This window comes from Pleurodeles waltl, chromosome 1_1 (assembly GCF_031143425.1).
Source record: "Pleurodeles waltl isolate 20211129_DDA chromosome 1_1, aPleWal1.hap1.20221129, whole genome shotgun sequence".
NCBI classification, from domain to species: domain Eukaryota; kingdom Metazoa; phylum Chordata; class Amphibia; order Caudata; family Salamandridae; genus Pleurodeles; species Pleurodeles waltl.
The window spans coordinates 619206704-619223484 of NC_090436.1; the positions used below are offsets into that span (position 1 = coordinate 619206704).

Here is a 16781-nt window from a genome sequence, read left to right on the forward strand (position 1 = left end):
TCCTAGTGTGGAAGGAACAGAAAGACTCTGTGATAGGTTTATCAGTCTATTGGGCTGTATGACACTCCTGACTGAACCCTATGTTATCGCACTGGTGTGTAACAATAGTGATGGGTGGACTGCTTAAGTTGATCTGAACCACTGATCATTATCAGGATGCATTTCATGCTCTGTTTTAGCTTGTCTGTGCCACAACGTGGCTAAAGAGATTATTCACTTGATTCTGACATCACTCTGCGTTCCGTGAATTCCTGGTGCCCTATCCGTATAGCTAATGACCAATTTGAATCCTTAATCACATTAAGTTTCTCCTCAGGTTGCTGGAGTTTCTCTTTAATGCACATCATCACCCCTGCCTACACAGGCCAAAAACTAGTATACCCTGATAATGAAAATTAAGACAAAACAGAATATATGCTCTTTGGGCTTGTTAGTCTTACCTATTTAACTCTGTATATAGTTGTTGTGTTTGCTATAGTTGCTCTAATTGCAATATTTTCGATTTTTAAGCTACCTTTACAAAGCATAGGTCTCCATGCAGACTCATTTTTTAATTGTTTTTTTCTTGCATACATTTCCATCCCAAAGTGTGCAGCCTCGGATTGCTATATCAGAGGTTTAGGTACACCATCACACTGCGACACCATCAAGATATTCTGTCAATGTCCCATAATTATAGGGCCACTATTTTCGTGTGGCTCTATCACATAAATAATAGGATAGGCAAATACAATTGACTAGAAGACTGCACGGGATTTTCTTGTAGTTAAAAATGATCCAGGCATTTTGTTGTACAACGTGTTGTTCTTTAAAGTAATCTCCACGAGACCAGACATTCATCCCATACTTGCTGCAATTCATGAGGAAAGCAATAGAAATCCCAAAAGTGTCTGTGGCCTCTTGTGTTCCTACTGAGAGCGGATGTGGCCCAGTAGTTTATTTTGGAATACTCATTCGGCTGCAGGGCCTCAATTAATTTGCAAGCAAGTTGCCCTTGTTGTAATGGCACAGCTAAGTAAAAAATATCCAGAGAGACTGATTTAAGAATTTCCATTCATCAACTTTTGCTTTACACTTTTCTCAGACACTATTTATCACATATCTTATCTCTCGATTTCTTCGTGTTCTTTAACATCAAAAGATTTGTCCGGCTAGACCTTTACATTCAATGTCTTGGACTAGATGAATGTTTCGGAGTGTCAGATCAGGAAACTGCACGATTTTTAGCACGAAAAAGAGAACTGTGACCTCCAAATCAGTCTTTGAGAACTATGCAACACTAGCATGTTATGGGTTTCTACAAAATGTAGAAATATCAAACATTAGCAAACCAATAGGTCTGGCGCTGACCACCAGCTTTTTGGCAATTCTTGCTTTGTCATAGTTTATGTAAAACTTCGTTGTTCAAGAAGCTGCCAGACCGCATAAATCTGCAAAAACATTGGTTAAAAGGAAAAGCAATGTTTGTTCTCAAAAAAGCACCTTACCACAGTACTACCTTAGACTGAAGGGGACTACTTTTTATGTAGATGTGCTCCTTGAGAAAGGGCAGCATGCTATAGGTCATAGTGAAATAAGCCAATGGCTGAAATGGGCTGTCCCTTAATGCATGCTGGAGAGAGTGGAAGGAAAATGGGAATGAAGTAATAACAGATGGATGAAGTCGGGCTAAAAATCTCTATAAGTAAGTGTGTAATACAGATAATTTTACTAAAATCAAAAGGTCTTGGCTTACACAGCCCTAAAAAAGCCAATTTGTCTGGCACAGGCTGCTCCCCCCACCTTTGAGGACGAAGGCAATCAAGAAAAGGGCAAAATAGAAACAAAGAAAGAAAGACAAGGTTGCAAAGATAGGACTACCGATTAGCTTATATTCAGAGTTCAAGTGAGCTGAAGGCAAGTAAAAAGAAGAAAGGAAAGAAGAAAAGAAAGAAAAAGAAGGAAAGGAGGAAAGTAAGAAAAACAAAGAAAAAAGAAAGAAAGAAAAGAAGAAAAGAAGGAAAAAGAAAGAAGGGGAAATATGTAAGTGGAAGAAGGCAAGAAAGAAGAAAGGCAGAAAAAAGAAGGAAAGAATGAAACACAAGGTAAGAGGAAGAAGGCAGGAAGGAAGAGAGGCAGGAAAGAAAGATAGAAACAGAAAGAAAGAAAGAGTTGCAAATATAAGTAGGGCACGCTGATTAGCTTATTTTCAGAGTTCATTTGAGACTATGTGAAACAAGGCCACTTCAATGGAATTTACAACAGCATTAGCAGCAGATGGGATATGATAAAGCTGGAATGTGCGTTGTGGTCACATCAAAATCATCCTGCTTATCACATTACGCACTAAACACAATAGTAAGGCAAAATTAATTATAAACTAAAACACCGGCGCTGAAGGAAATACCTTGTATGTGGGTGTGCTTATTGTAAAAGAACAAAATGCAGTCATTCAAACTAAATTTAGCCAGAGGCTTACGTAGGCTGACTCACTGCCCCATGCTGTAGTAGGCGGAAGCCAAATGTGAATGACAACAACAGACCAATGGATAAAGGGAGGTGGGTGAAAGCCCATTTAATTAAGCAGGGGTGTGAAATTCCTATAGCCCTACGCCCAGGACAAGGACAAGTTTTCAGGTTTATTTTGTCCTTGGGACAAGTAGGCCAACCCCTCTGCAGCATAGCCCCTTTGGCTGCCAATTGACAGTATCATATTTGGAATTGTCTGCAGTTGAGGTAATATTTGTGTTGATATGTTAATGCTGTTCAAACTTGTATTCATGGTTCATTAATGCAAAGCCTTTATTATTAGGGCAAGTGCTCTAAATAAATGTTGTAAGCTCACAGAATGCACTTTTGACAGTGTTTCCAGTAAACAGTGTGTACACATGTTTGCAAAGTTTAACAATAGGAGGCTACATATAATGCTCCCAGAATGGTCTCTAATTAAATGCAAATATTTGCAGAAGCTTGAAAGCAAGATTGATGATTTTTTGCTTTCAATATAACATTTTCACCACAAAATGGAACTAGGAAAAAAACATTTGCTTAAACTGTGAAATTTTAGGCACCATTTCTTTGAAGCATCATTTAGTAAATGTGTTGATGTATGGTAGTATTTCCAAAAACAAGTCATAATGGAATGTCAGTATAACCAGTTGCAACAAGACTGTGGGATACATGTAAATAAACAACCATTGGCAAAGCCAACAGATCTGCCAATGGTAGTCAGTCTTTTGGTTTTGTCAAAGCGTGTCTTTTGATATGGCTTTTGTAAAACTTTATTGTTGTGGAAGTCACTGGGCCCTCACTATTGTAACAAACATTGACAAAAAGCAAAAATATGTTTTGTTCTCAAAATGCACACATTGCCATAGTGGTTCCTAGCACTGAAGAAAACTACTTTGTGTGCTCATATTCTTCCTGTGAAAGAGCAGATTGCGATCCTGTGAAAGAGCAGATTGTGATCATTGACAAGACTGCCAATTGATTGACAAAGAGAAAGATTGCCAGACCTAATTAGGGGCCCAATTCTTAAAGAAAGTCACGAAAGTGCACCATGGTATATGTCTTTCCATTCGTGCAGATTTATGTATTTCATGAATTCATAAGAATTTACAGAAGTAGACCAGAAAATCGTACTCCTAGAAAATATTTGTGAACTGCATTTTAACACAAGCAAATCTGCATGTGTAGATTTGCTCATGTGAAAATCTGATGAGGGTTTACAAGTTCACTTTCCCCCCAACCACATTTTTCCCTACCCTGGAAGGAGTTTTACTTCTGACCGTTGTCAGAAGTACATTTTCAACCTTTCTCGTATGGGAAAAGATCAGAGAAGAGCTGTTAAAAACCCTTAAACATGTTTTAGTTAGTTAGTAGGTGTAGACAAGACTCAAAAGGGCATTCCAGCCATGGAACTATTGCTTACCGCTTTCTCCAGCCCCAGTATGAAGATCTGCAGGAAGGTGGCAAAATAAGGAAATTGCTAGTATTCAAGCTTTACTGTAGTATTAGCCTAGGCATAATCAGAGAGAGCCTATTATCAAAGCTCTTATATAATGAGATTGCTGCCATAATTTGTCGGCACACTATATAGCACCAAATGGACAAGTAGATTTTTTTTTTTTTTTTTACAGAAGAATTAGATTTATGAAGCAACCTGTCTCATTGACAAGTAGATATTTTATTAAATTCCACACCACTGCGTAAGTATATTATGCATATTATTTTAGAAAAATTACAAGGTCTTGGATAATGCCAGACCTAAAAATGTCACACTACCCTATCTCTACAGCATACTTTTGTTACCTTAGAATGGCATGGTAGGTGGGTTGCTAGGTCTAGGAAAGCTTTATTCATTTGTCAGCATCCATTAGCAAAACACTACAATATGGCTAACTTGCATTTGGCAACACAACAGACACATGCACATCACAAATGACTGGGTCATACAGACATCAGACATCATGCAACAAAAATACATGTCAGCTCGCAAAAGACAACCAAGAGAACTCCAAATCCAGTGCAAACGGATCACTGTTTCCTCTTTGTGATGTTTTCACACATTTACATTCAAAAAATGTTATGGCCACATTGAACCAAGTTATAAACGTCTTAAAGGAAAATTGAAAAATAAATAAAAAGAATGTTCAGCAATCTTCAATGTCCTTAGCAAATGTTGATCCAGAGGTCTCAAATAACTGCCCATAAACTAGAGACCACCTGTCTAATGTGATGTTCGTAATATAAACTCAGTTTAAACTCTAGTTAAAAAAGTTTAAAAAACCATCTTAATCCTGTAAATCAAAAGAGCACAAACAACAGCTGCACCCGTAAAGTATGTCAAAAGAGCACAAACAACAGCTGCATCAGTAAAATATGAGGTAATTTGTAATTCATATCGAAAATACTGAAGATTTGTGCATTTTTAATTAGCTGCAAAAGTTCACTTTATATATATAACTAAATATCATGCAGTCTTTTATGTAATCTTACAGGTGTAGGAAAATTCAAATATGAAACCAGAACCGGTATCTATAAGCATGTCAGGGCTCACATATCCCTTGTGGAGCACAACAGAAACAACAGAATGATTTCTGCACAAGACCACCAGTTTCTGTTTTATGAAGAACACATTTCCTTGGATAACAGCTATATCTTCTAATAATGCCTTCAAGGAGCCTGTTTTACATCTTTACGTTACTATGTTGATGCAGTGTTATGTCTGGCAAGAACCTACAGCCTTGCCCAGCCTTCTTACCATGCCTATGAGCCCTAATGACTTAGAGTTGCAAGATGAAGTACATAGTACTAGTTCATGCACCTACTAATAATTAAATGCCAAATCCAATGTTTTAACCTGTGAGTTTATAATACTCATTACTGAGACATATTTTGGCATCGTTTAGCTGTCTCACCTCTTCCTAACATTCCATCTGCACCCGTCGCAGGTACCACTAGACCTTTCATGGCAAAGGTCAACTGCTTCCTGTAATTTCAACCTCCTTAACCACTGATTGTTTGAAGAAAAAGTCTGTAGAAGTTGTATGGGAGAAGGGATTGGATGAGTAACTGATTTTAACCCTTTAAACACTGGGCTTTGAATATCACATAGGTTAGCACTACTTGGGCAATCTTTGCTGTTTGTAATACTATACCTCTGTGGTCCATTTCCTTCCCATGGTGCACTTGCTTTTCTTTGTTGTGATTCTGGACTATTGTCACATTTTACTTTCTTGGAGCTGTAACAAGATGAAATGATGAACAGACAAATAAGAATATGCACAGTTGCATTAATGAGCAGCATGCTGGAAAAAGCATAAATAATCTTTAGCATTGTATGCATTTATGTCCTCTAGCAAAGGTTTTTTCGGGGTGTCGACGGTGATTGAACTGTCAAATGTATGATAATGTTTTAAATGTGGTTAAGAGATACTAGAAAGTTGAACAGGAAAATGTGAAAGGTGAGTTGTGTTTTAAGTGTCTATCTATTAACTCATCTTCACTCTTACAGACTCCCAGTGGCAATCAAACAATGTTTCAGGCTACAAGGCAAAGCCCGCATAAGGGGGAATGCCCCATCTTGAGTCACTGAGTCGAGAATAGTGAGGAAATGGTAGTTTTACCTAGGAATATTCCTCTTAACCCCATTCTACAGACACTCCTACCATACAGTTGTTCTTCTACCAGCTCCAGAGAGATGCTTTACTTATTTATTTATTCACTAACCCCCTCGTTTACTGTACCACAGCAGTACAATCTTATGAAATCCTAGAGTAAAACAGTCAGGGAACTGCATTTTGCATCCTTCTACGTGTCCCAAGCAAAACCAAAGAAGAGCCCATACAGTCTCAGGTCCAGGCTCTGTCCAGCCAAGAGCATAGGGGCTTCACTAGAGCAAACATCCAGACAACCTAGGATTATGTTTTGATTCTAGTAGTCTAGAGAACTGCCAGGGCATGGCCTTCTGCACCCTAATGACCACTTCTTCTGCCCTCCCAGAAATCAACCAACGGTAGGGAATTCCTCTTCTTTTTTTCTGGCTTGCAGTGACGCTCCAAAGGGCTAAGCACATATTGTTTAAGGGTGAACATGCAAACCATTAATAGGTACATCTAAACCAATAATAAACAAATTCCTAAAGTATCCACTCACATGTTTCCAGCAGTGTGATCAATTTGGGTTGTTTACACCTTACTAAGAAGCTGGGTTCATACGAGGGTCCACCCAACTAATCTATTATACAGTCTTTTGAACCATGAGCAGTGACATGTGTTCTTATCAGGTTCAGGGGGTGTATTAGAGTTAATTTAGTACTAATTACTTGGACATTATACCCCCCTATGGTTTATTTGCACACAAATTGTACTCGTGTCTATAAAAAATCCTTGACCATACAGTCCTGGCAGAAGAGGGATTGAGAGGCATAGCAAAACTTTCCTCCTTGTACTAGAAAGCTGTCTCTGCCTTTTATGAGCGTATAGGTATGTCTTTCCATACAGCATATGCTTATGTGTAAGATTTACAGACAGCTCTAAAGGGCATATATGAATGGAACACAAGTCTTTTATTTCTTGAGATTCTTAATCCACAGTGATTTACAAAGGCAGAGGTGGGAACATTCTTTACATTTGCTGTGACGTATATAAATTGTTATTTTGATGGTTTGAAAGTACAAAGGACAACCTTATAACACAAGGACAACCTGAATTACATTTTACTTGATATCTCCCAGAAATACAATTTACATATGGAACTAGTGTCCCTTTTGTGAAGAATGAAAACTCAGGTATGTTCTCGCAGACTTAGGGCCTCAATACAAGTTCGGCTGACGAGAAGACCCATCCCCTGAAATTCCGACAAGGAGGTTGCTGCCATGCTGACTCCCTCCCTGCCAGGCCCATTATGACTTTCCCGCTAGGCTGATGGGTGGAAACCAAATTTTCCGCCCATCAGCCCAGCGGAAAAGTGGCGGCAGCATTATCGCTAGCTCGTAATCGAGCCGGCAGCAATGCTTCTGCCGTAGGGGGCACCAGCACCCTCGCAATGCTCACAGCAGACAGTGAGCATTGCGAGGGTGCTGTGCAGTGGGACACCTGCACTGCCCATGCCAAGTGCATGGGCAGTGAACCCCCCCATGCCCCCCCTGCACCTGTTCTCCACAAGTCTTTTCATGGCAGTGATTCCGCCATGAGAAGGCTGGCAGAGAACCAGGTTGTAATCAGCAGGGAGGCCCTGCATGCAGTGCCGCTCTTGCTGATTCCGACCTCCACCGCCGTCAGCCCGTGGAAATCACCAATCCCGGCGCTGATGGCGGTACCCTGGTGGCCTGACCGCCAGGGGCGTAATGTGGTGGTGAGATCGCCACAGCAGCGGTGGTCCTGACTGCCACTACGAGGCTGGTGGTCTGCCCCTAGTTCTTTCTGTATAAATGAGGCCATTGACGCAGCTCTTGCTTGTGCACACGATTCGCTGTCTTGTGCATCCTACCCTAACACACATAGATACACAGTAGCTATGGGTAAACCTTGACAGGTATGTTCACTGACACAAATCCCCATCCCTTCTGCCCTGCCCCCCCCCCCCACCAGATACACATATACTTGGAGTAATTCTACATTTCTAAAGCTAAATTTGAATTGCACTCAGAGCTTGTAGCAGTATACAGTCATAAGTCTTCACTAACTATTTTCAAAATGCCTTAGATCAGTGGTTCCCAACCTGTGGTCCAGCGACACCTAAGGGTTTGCAAAGCCTACTTAGGGTGTCCGTGACACCTTTGAAAATTAAATATTATTAACAGATCAATAAAGGGTATATAAATTTAAAAAATCAAAATGTAAATCTGAACATTTTAAAATGTTCTATAAATGTGAAGGAATTTAAACTTGAAGGCTACAAATTAGGCTGGTGTCCTCATTTTTATTCGTGGGAGCAGTGCAAGTGCTCAAACAGAATGTAGTATGGATGCTTAAAGGTCTCAATTTTATTTAGAAAAGCTCCAGCCTTCCCATTAAAATTTTGATTTTGCTTATATTTGTGAATTAAATAAATCATTAAATATTTTGTGTATTTGTTTGATAAATGCTTTTTTCTGTAGTTTTGTGTATTGTTTTGCAGTTCTTAGCTTAGGCTGACGTCTCCTGTTTCAAGTAATGACACAGTTAGGGTCCCCGGATTCTAATAGTGATTCACCGGTGGTCCCCGGGTTCCAGTAATGATTAAGTGGGGATCCACAGGAGTCAAAAAGTTAAGAACCACTGCCTTAGATTCCTGGCCTACTTTTCTTATATTTCGGCATATTCAGCTGGCTATTTTCGTTTTCTTTCTTTTTTTGTTTTTGCTTTTAGTAATGCTCTTTTGCATCACCAACCTTTGTTTTCCTCTTACAACCTTTTTTTCTTTTGGCCGATGTTGTTAGCCTCAGCAACACAAAAATAGGTCAACACCTTTCAATGGTGAGATCTACTGGTTTTACCAATGCTTGTTGCAACTGGAGTCCACTTTCTGATACTGTTCATTTTGCTACTTAGACACAGGTTTCACTTATAAAATAGGTGAAGTTCGCATAAAAAAAACTGTCACACTGCATAATTTCCTTTTGTTTTGTAGGCAGGCCTTGCACTGCATTCCAGAGGTAATACGCAAGGCAACACCCGAAGGCTCAGGAATGAGGGTGTTTTAAAGATGTGTTTAGTTCTATTCATTCGAGGTGAGGAATAATCCTCAATGTTACAGAGAACAGTGTTTAGTTTCATGCAGTGCTTTTTTTTAAACAGATAAAAGACAATCAGCTACTGTACTGGTAACTAATGTGTTGTATGAATTGGAGGGAACGTCAAAGTCTACGATTCACTAACCGGCTCTGCATCACACAGCTAGAAGATTTCATTTTCGCTACTGATGGTTTTTATTTTGTATATGGAATAAGATGTCCCAAGTTGTACTTTATAACAATACTGCAAGAAGGTCGAAATGATTTCCTTGGCCATTTAGATGCACCAGCTCACAACCTACACCACAATTCTACTAAATTCAGGCTTCTCACAGGTTAGAATTTGCATTCATGTCTATTTAGACTTAGAATATTCACATTGTACATGTGGTACCCCACTGCTCACATGTATCTATCACCCTGGGCCAGTTGAAGCAGGTATTGTATTCTCTCTGCCTCCTGCTACACTGTATTTTGTTTGGTCAGTCTCTTCACGATAACAATTCACCATTATTCTGCTTCATCCCTTTAGTTCTTAAGAGTTAGGTTTTATCCATTAGGATCAGAGGAGTTCTTCCATTATGATGCTGGAATGCTAAGGCTATGCTTACACATGGAGTGTGGCAGAGAACACACATGGGGTGGGGTATGGGACTACGCACCTTTGTCCTGTAATCAGATGTGCATGTTCTGTCTGTGAACAGCCAAGCATTTGTTTACATTATAAATTCATGTACGCTACCTATTCATGCAGGTAATGAGTTTTAGGGATGGGTAAAGAAATACCACAAAATAATTTTTTTTCTAAAGGAAGTGATGGCCAGGGTGGGAGACTGGAATGATTTCCATCTGGCCACAGGCTGCAGTGAAAAACTTTGAGATGTAGTTGTGCATGTGTAGTTGCAGCAGTTGTTTGTAGCCTTAATATTCTGGATTCTCTGAAGCCACCATAGAAGAAAGAGGTGTCTGAACGTATAATCCACTGCATAGTTTAGGAATTACAGGATTACGGTTCCGGTGATTCAGACCTGTGAGGGAAGATGTAGCATACAGTTTGCATTTTGTAGCAGGTACATTTGTTCACCGGAGCAACTTATAGCACAAGCAATGGGTTGGAATTCATGATCACCCAGAATTTTCACTTCTATCAGTTTCCCAGTTTACATACCCCAAAATGTCTTCGAAGTGGGGGAAACTTCAAAGAGTGGTTTTGAAGTGGGCAAGTTCCCCTTTCAGCCCAGTCCTGTCTGCCAGGATCCCTATGAGGGGTTATCAGTCCTTTGTGTGAGTGCAGGTCACTGGCCTTCCAAATGTAAGTGTGAGGCCTTCCACACTTCCTGCCCAGGAAGACCCATTCAGTATGCAGATGAATGTAGATATGACTAAGTGCCCTGTGTTTATGGTTGACTGGGTGGAATGTACAAGGGGATCAACCAGCACAGACCAGATGTGGATTGGAGACAGGCTGTAAGACAAAGATGGCTGTATTTCGAGAGAAATGCCTACTTTTTAAAAATGGCATTTCTAAAATAGTAATATTAAATCCAACTTCACCAATAAGCAGGATGTTCTATTACCATTCTGGCAATAACAAACAAGGCGTGGCTATGCCTTCCAGATCAGAATCTACCACCTAAAGAGTATATGAGGGCAGTTCTAATGCTAGTCTATGAGAGGAGCAGGCCTCACAGTAGTGGACAATGAATTTATGGGTTTTTCACTACCAGGACATGTAAAACACATAAGGACATGTCTTGCCTTTTACCCCCATAGCACCCTGCCCTATGGGTTACCTAGGCACTATCTTAGGAGTGGCATATGTAGAAAAAGGGGAGTTTAAGGCTTGGCAACTAGTTTTAAAGGCCAAATCAAAGTGGCGGTGAAACTGCACACACAAGCCTTGCAATGGAAGGCCTGAGACATTGTTAAGGGGCTACTTATGTGGGTGGTACAATCAGTGCTGCAGGCCCACTAGTAGCATTTAATCTGCAGGACCTGGGCACATGTAGTGCAATTTACTAGGGATTTACAGGTAAATTAAATATGCCAATTGGGTAGGACCCAATGTTAACATGTTTAGGGGAGAGAGCATACGCACTTTAGCACTGGACAGCAGTGGTAAAGTGCGCAGAGTCCTAAAACCTGCAAAAACAGGGTCAGAAAAATGGAGGGAGGCAGGCAAAAAAGTTGTGGGATGACCACCCTAAGGCTCTCAGGTTTAACACAGATCTAACAATGAGTTTACCCAGGAATCGCCCGCTGAAGATTGCCTGAAAGTAGGACTGATTTTCAGATCGAAGCCTTGTTTCTTTAGGAATGGCTTGACAAAGGAGGTTTTGAGATAATTGGGAACTTTGCTGGTCACTAGTAGCGCTTAATGTGTGCTAGAGCTGCTTAGTGCTTAGCTAGAGTATACTTTTTTGGAGACTGGCCAAGAAACTAGCACATCTAGCACATCTATGGCAATGGGCAGATATAAGCTGGGGAGTTGCTCTGTTGCAGTCCCATCTGTGTGTCAGAACCAGCCCTCAGCACCACGAGCACTGCACACTGCAGGAGGATGCAGTGAATGGGTTCAGATGGTATCCCAGAAGGATGCCAATTTTACTAGTGGATGCAAAATGGGACGATTGGAGGAATTCTCTATGCATCAACCTTCACTTATAGTCCACTGGAACAGCGGAACTAATGTGTTTTATTCCCTAAAGGTGGCACAGCGGTAGAAAACAGTCAACAGACAGCTCCAAACATCTTTAAAATTGTGCAAAACGATCCGTGATTTGAAGATGAGAGAACATTTCAGGAGGTTCACAGGGCCCATCTTTAATTTAAGGACGTGCTCTGTGAACCCCCTGAATTGTTCTCACAGCCATCAAAAATGCCCACACAGGGGGCCTTGAGAACCAAAACTGATCCACCTTGAAATGATTGATCATTGGGCACAATGATAAGGATGACTGAGCAAGTGTTTACATATATCAAAAGCTAACCTTCAAGGCCACTCTTTTAAGCCTTTCAACTGATACACCGGGTTGACATGTGTTGGCCCTTCAAGTTGGGTAATACATTACCAAGAAATAAAAAAATTATTACTGGGGCCTGGACTATAACTAAACCTAAAGTCACTGCTCCTTTCTTTGGTCTTCCAAGGACACCGACATTTTTTCAACCAAAGGCAAAACCATAAATGAACAATTTCTTATTTCCTTTGAATTCAAAATGACTGCCTACTTGAGATATACATAATTCCCATATTTCAGACTGTTTCTGTTAAATTTTAAGTGTTTGCTACCACTTCAAACGTCACAATTCTGGGTTGTGGTTTTACACAGCACTTTCTAAGAGAAAATGTCATACTTTATTCAAAGTTGAACAACAAGTACATTTAAAACAGAATATGATCAATTGTGTGTATTCTGACTGAATAAGTCACACCCATGTTCTGGTAGATATCTAAACTATTGCACATATAAGGGCTAAAAAAGGCTAAGGACTGATGGTCATTTGTAATTCTTTCTGCTTATGTCACAGGTTTAAATAAATTATTAATTTGCCAAATAATGCAGTGATTTACTCACACACGCAAACATTGGTTTGTGATAAGCACTTTTTCAAAAAGAGACCACCAGGGTCCATCCCCTATCTTCCTTAAATGAGTATTGACTCAAACCCTTGGGTCTAATACAGGGGCACTCACCCTTTGTACATGGTACTATTTCACTCTTCAAAGAAGCCTGCAGCGATTGCATATCTTCCTGAGCACATTAGACTTTAGGGAAACACCTTTCTTTTTCAGACACACTGTAAAACTGTAGGTGTTTTTATATGCTTTTCCTGCCCTCATGGGCATGTTAACGAGCCAGTCAGGATACTTGCCTTATCCAGTTCCTCAAATTTGGTGCCAGTGAGCAGCTTGAAAGAAGGAAGCATAAGCTGCTGCAGAGCAGATTCATAAGTAGAGGACATGAGGTGGAATCTTTCATAATATTTGCGCATGAGGTAATTTTACAGATCCTTTGCTTTCAGGATTTAGTGGTCAGCTAGCGCATTGAAGACATCATACAGGAGAGTGATGTCGGAAGTGGTGCATTCTGGATTGTAGAATTTGGTGATGATTTTGTGCAGCCCCTTGGGCGGCCATGGTACTCTAGAGAATCGATGGGAGTAATAGGGTCTGTCTGTCTTCGTGACAGCTGCTTTGTAAATTCTAAGGTGTCATAGGAATTGATGCAGTTCGCCTTTCTCCATTATCTTTCACGTATTCTACTTTTGGTCTCCATAGTCCTCACATCTGGGTGGATCCTGCTGGTCTTCTGTTGGTTTTGTGGGTGTATGGGTGTATTCAAGGGATCCATTTCAATTTGCTGAATGATTCTGAGTGAGTTTGTCCTCTTGTTCTTTTATGTGCCGCCTTGGCCCATCAGCTGTGATTGGGGGCTACTGAGGTTACGTTTCTTTCATGGTCTGAGGATGAGGTAGAAGGGGTTAATGAGGTGGTCACCTTATGTGATGGGATGATCTGTTTTTACAGTGATGGGGTTTCAGAGCTATGAGCACAAGTAAGTTAGCCAAGATGAACAATCTTCGCAGTTGGTGGATGGTAAGGAGCTCTTGAAGAAGACTGCAACGCCCCTTCATTCTTCTAATTTGGGCACTTTCTTATTCAGATCTGATAGCCTGTTGTGGTGGATTCATAAAGCATGAGGACTGCATCACTTCCAATCAGGCTTTTCTGATAAAGAAATGGTTTGTGAGAGATTTAGGCCCTGATTCATACTTTTTTGTGCAAAACTGCACTAATGCAGTGTTGCCCCAAAACGTTGAGCACCGGCTTGCACCATTTTTGTGCACCAGCCGGACACCATATTTATGGAATGTTGCAAGCCGGTGCAAAGGGTAGGCTAGCGTAAAAAAAATGACGTTAGTTGGGGGGGCTGGCAGTATGGAAGAAGGGGGGTTTTGCACCAAAAAATGACGTTAGGCAGATTAGAGTAAATAAAATTACTCTAACCTGCCTAGACTCATTTTCTGACGCAAAACCATCCATACCACATGACTCCTGTCTTAGAAAATACAGGAGTCATGCCCACCACCCCAAATGCCAGCTCAGGGGACCAAAGTCCCCTGGGCATGACCACAGCACCCAGTGCCATGTGGGGGGGGGGGGCATTTCAGGTCCCCCATTGGCACTTAAAAAAACAAAATACTTACCTGTACTTACCTATACTTACCTGAAATGGGGTCCCCCATCCTCCGCTGTCCCTCTGGTGTGGGTGGGGGTGTCCCTGGGGCCTGGGGAGGGCACCTGTGGGCTTATTCCATGGTGTTCCACCATGGAAATAGGCCCACAGGTCCCCTTATGCCTGCCGTGACGCAGGCATTAAAAAATGGTGCGAAGCTTGCTTTTTTGTCCCCTCCTCCTTCCCATGCATGATTTTACCACGGGGGGGTAAATATGGCGCCAAGGCCATAGGGTCCTTTTTTGCACAGGAACGCCTACTTTGCATCTCATTGACGCAAAGTAGGTTTCCACGTCCAAAAAATATGACTTTAACTCCATAAATGTGGCGCTAGACAGGTCTAGCGCCAAAGTTTAAATATGGAGTTAGTTTTACACTGAATTTGCGTAAAAAAATTACGCAAATTTGGCGCAAAACAAGTATAAGTATGCCCCTAAATGTGCTCATGAGGGAGATATTTGACCGGTCAGGAAGAGCCAGATAAGTTTCATTCAATACTTAACTTGGTTCAGGTAGGTAGCAGGTGGTCACTACTCCACCACCTGCCTAACGAGTAGGCCTCTCACTGCCACTCATCATGGCGGAATGGTGGAGGTGTGACACAAACTCAGCAAAATTTCAACCTTACATGAATATCTCTCCATGAATATTTCAACTGCACTTAATCCAGCTATTAAGTACTTACCCCCAAATATACTAGGGCTGTTGTTAGAGCAGAAGAAACCAATTCTACAGAGTTTGGCAAAGCTGATAATTAAATACAGATAATGTTTGTATGGGAAGATATTTTTGTAAATTTGATATTTTGGCAGTTCAACATTTGAAGTCTATGTTTTTGCAAAAGAAAATGCTGAAGTCTGTTTTTTCCGAAGGAGCCCCAATAACTCCAGTACTATGCTTAGCACCATATGATGATGGATGTCCAAGAACAGTTTAAACTCACTCTCACCAAGCTTGAAGTTGTATTTCCACAACTGGTAATTATGTCGGTGGCACCATCCATCACCTTAAACAATGGTCCACAATCCTGACATGCAAGTTGTACAGGCTATCCCACTGAGTCAGCAGATTAATGTAGTGTTTGGTATGAGTTTATCAACAGTTAAAGGGCGATCATGTTTCTGTCATTTTTCCATTGTTTGAAGGCAGTCAATCCACTGATTTCAGTCCATTTTGGTTATTGAACATAACCTGCTACTGCAGTCAAAACACTGCTAAAACACAGAAATGCTTTCCACATCACACCAAGACAACAGTTTCTCTACTCATTGCCAATACAAAGATGCACAGGATTGTACCCACTCTTTTTATTCAGGTCCACCTTTCTGGGATCATAGAACCCACTGTAATAGCTACTGGTTGCAACAATTTGGTTGCAATTTACAACCAGTATTTGTGTGCCTAAAAAAAGTAATTAACTATTCACCTTATGTACTAAATAGGTTGTTTTGCTAAAATCGTGTTCAGAGTGAGTCACAATACAACCTACCTTATAAATATTAATGGGGTAGGTTGCAATTTGCAATTCACTCCAATTGATGGCCATTGCAGGGATACTGACCTAGTTGGGTCAGCAAATCACCATGTTTGTGATCACCTCTCAATAAAGCAAACATTTTTTAATGCACCATTTTCAAATAAGGAGTCAGTGCTATGTTTAAAAAAAATTTTTTTTTTTTTTTTTTAAAGTTAGTTTTTTAGAGTTGCAGTGGTCCCGGGGACCACTGCCCCCTCTATTCTACAAACTGTTTAACCTAGCCTCTTTCGCAGGGTCTACCCAGATTTCTTGCTTCTGTTGTTGAATCCGTTGTGTTGGCATTAGGACTCTGCATGTTTTCCTTGCTTAATCTGTGCCAAAGTGCTTGTGATCTCTCCCTAAAACATGGTACAAACAGCATATATCTGATTGATACCTTTAATTTACTTGTAAGTCCCTAGTACAATACTGCAAGTACCCATGTTCTGTAATTAAATGTTGCTATTGGGCCTGCAACACTCAATGTACCACCCATTAAAGTAGCCTTTTAAAACATGTCTCAGGCCTGCCACTGCAGCCTGTAGTGCAGTTTTAAACTGTCATTCTGACCTGGCGAAATAAAACTTTTGTCAGGTCTGAAGCTGCCTTTTTAATACTTGCAAGTCATCCCTCTTAAGGTAGGCCCTAAATCATCATAGGGCAGACTGCATTGTATTAAAAAAAGTAGGACCTATGTGCTTACGTTTTACATGTGCTGGAAGTGAAAAACTGCTAAAGTCATCTTTAACTGGTTTAAGGCCTCTCTCTCTCATTGACTAACAATGGGTTACCTTATTACATTTAATAAGTGATGAGTTTGTATTGAAAG

The 16781-nt window shown here is 40.7% G+C and overlaps 1 protein-coding gene across 2 annotated transcripts in view; it reads right to left on the bottom strand.

Moving 5' to 3' along the window:
* EPB41L4A (erythrocyte membrane protein band 4.1 like 4A) overlaps positions 1-16781 on the bottom strand; it is a 624815-nt gene that overhangs the window by 83981 nt on the left and 524053 nt on the right. For both annotated transcript variants that reach the window (XM_069226476.1, XM_069226475.1), the window contains exon 14: positions 5640-5723. In XM_069226476.1, coding sequence (XP_069082577.1) covers positions 5640-5723 — 84 coding nt within the window. The remainder of the gene's footprint in view (positions 1-5639; positions 5724-16781) is intronic.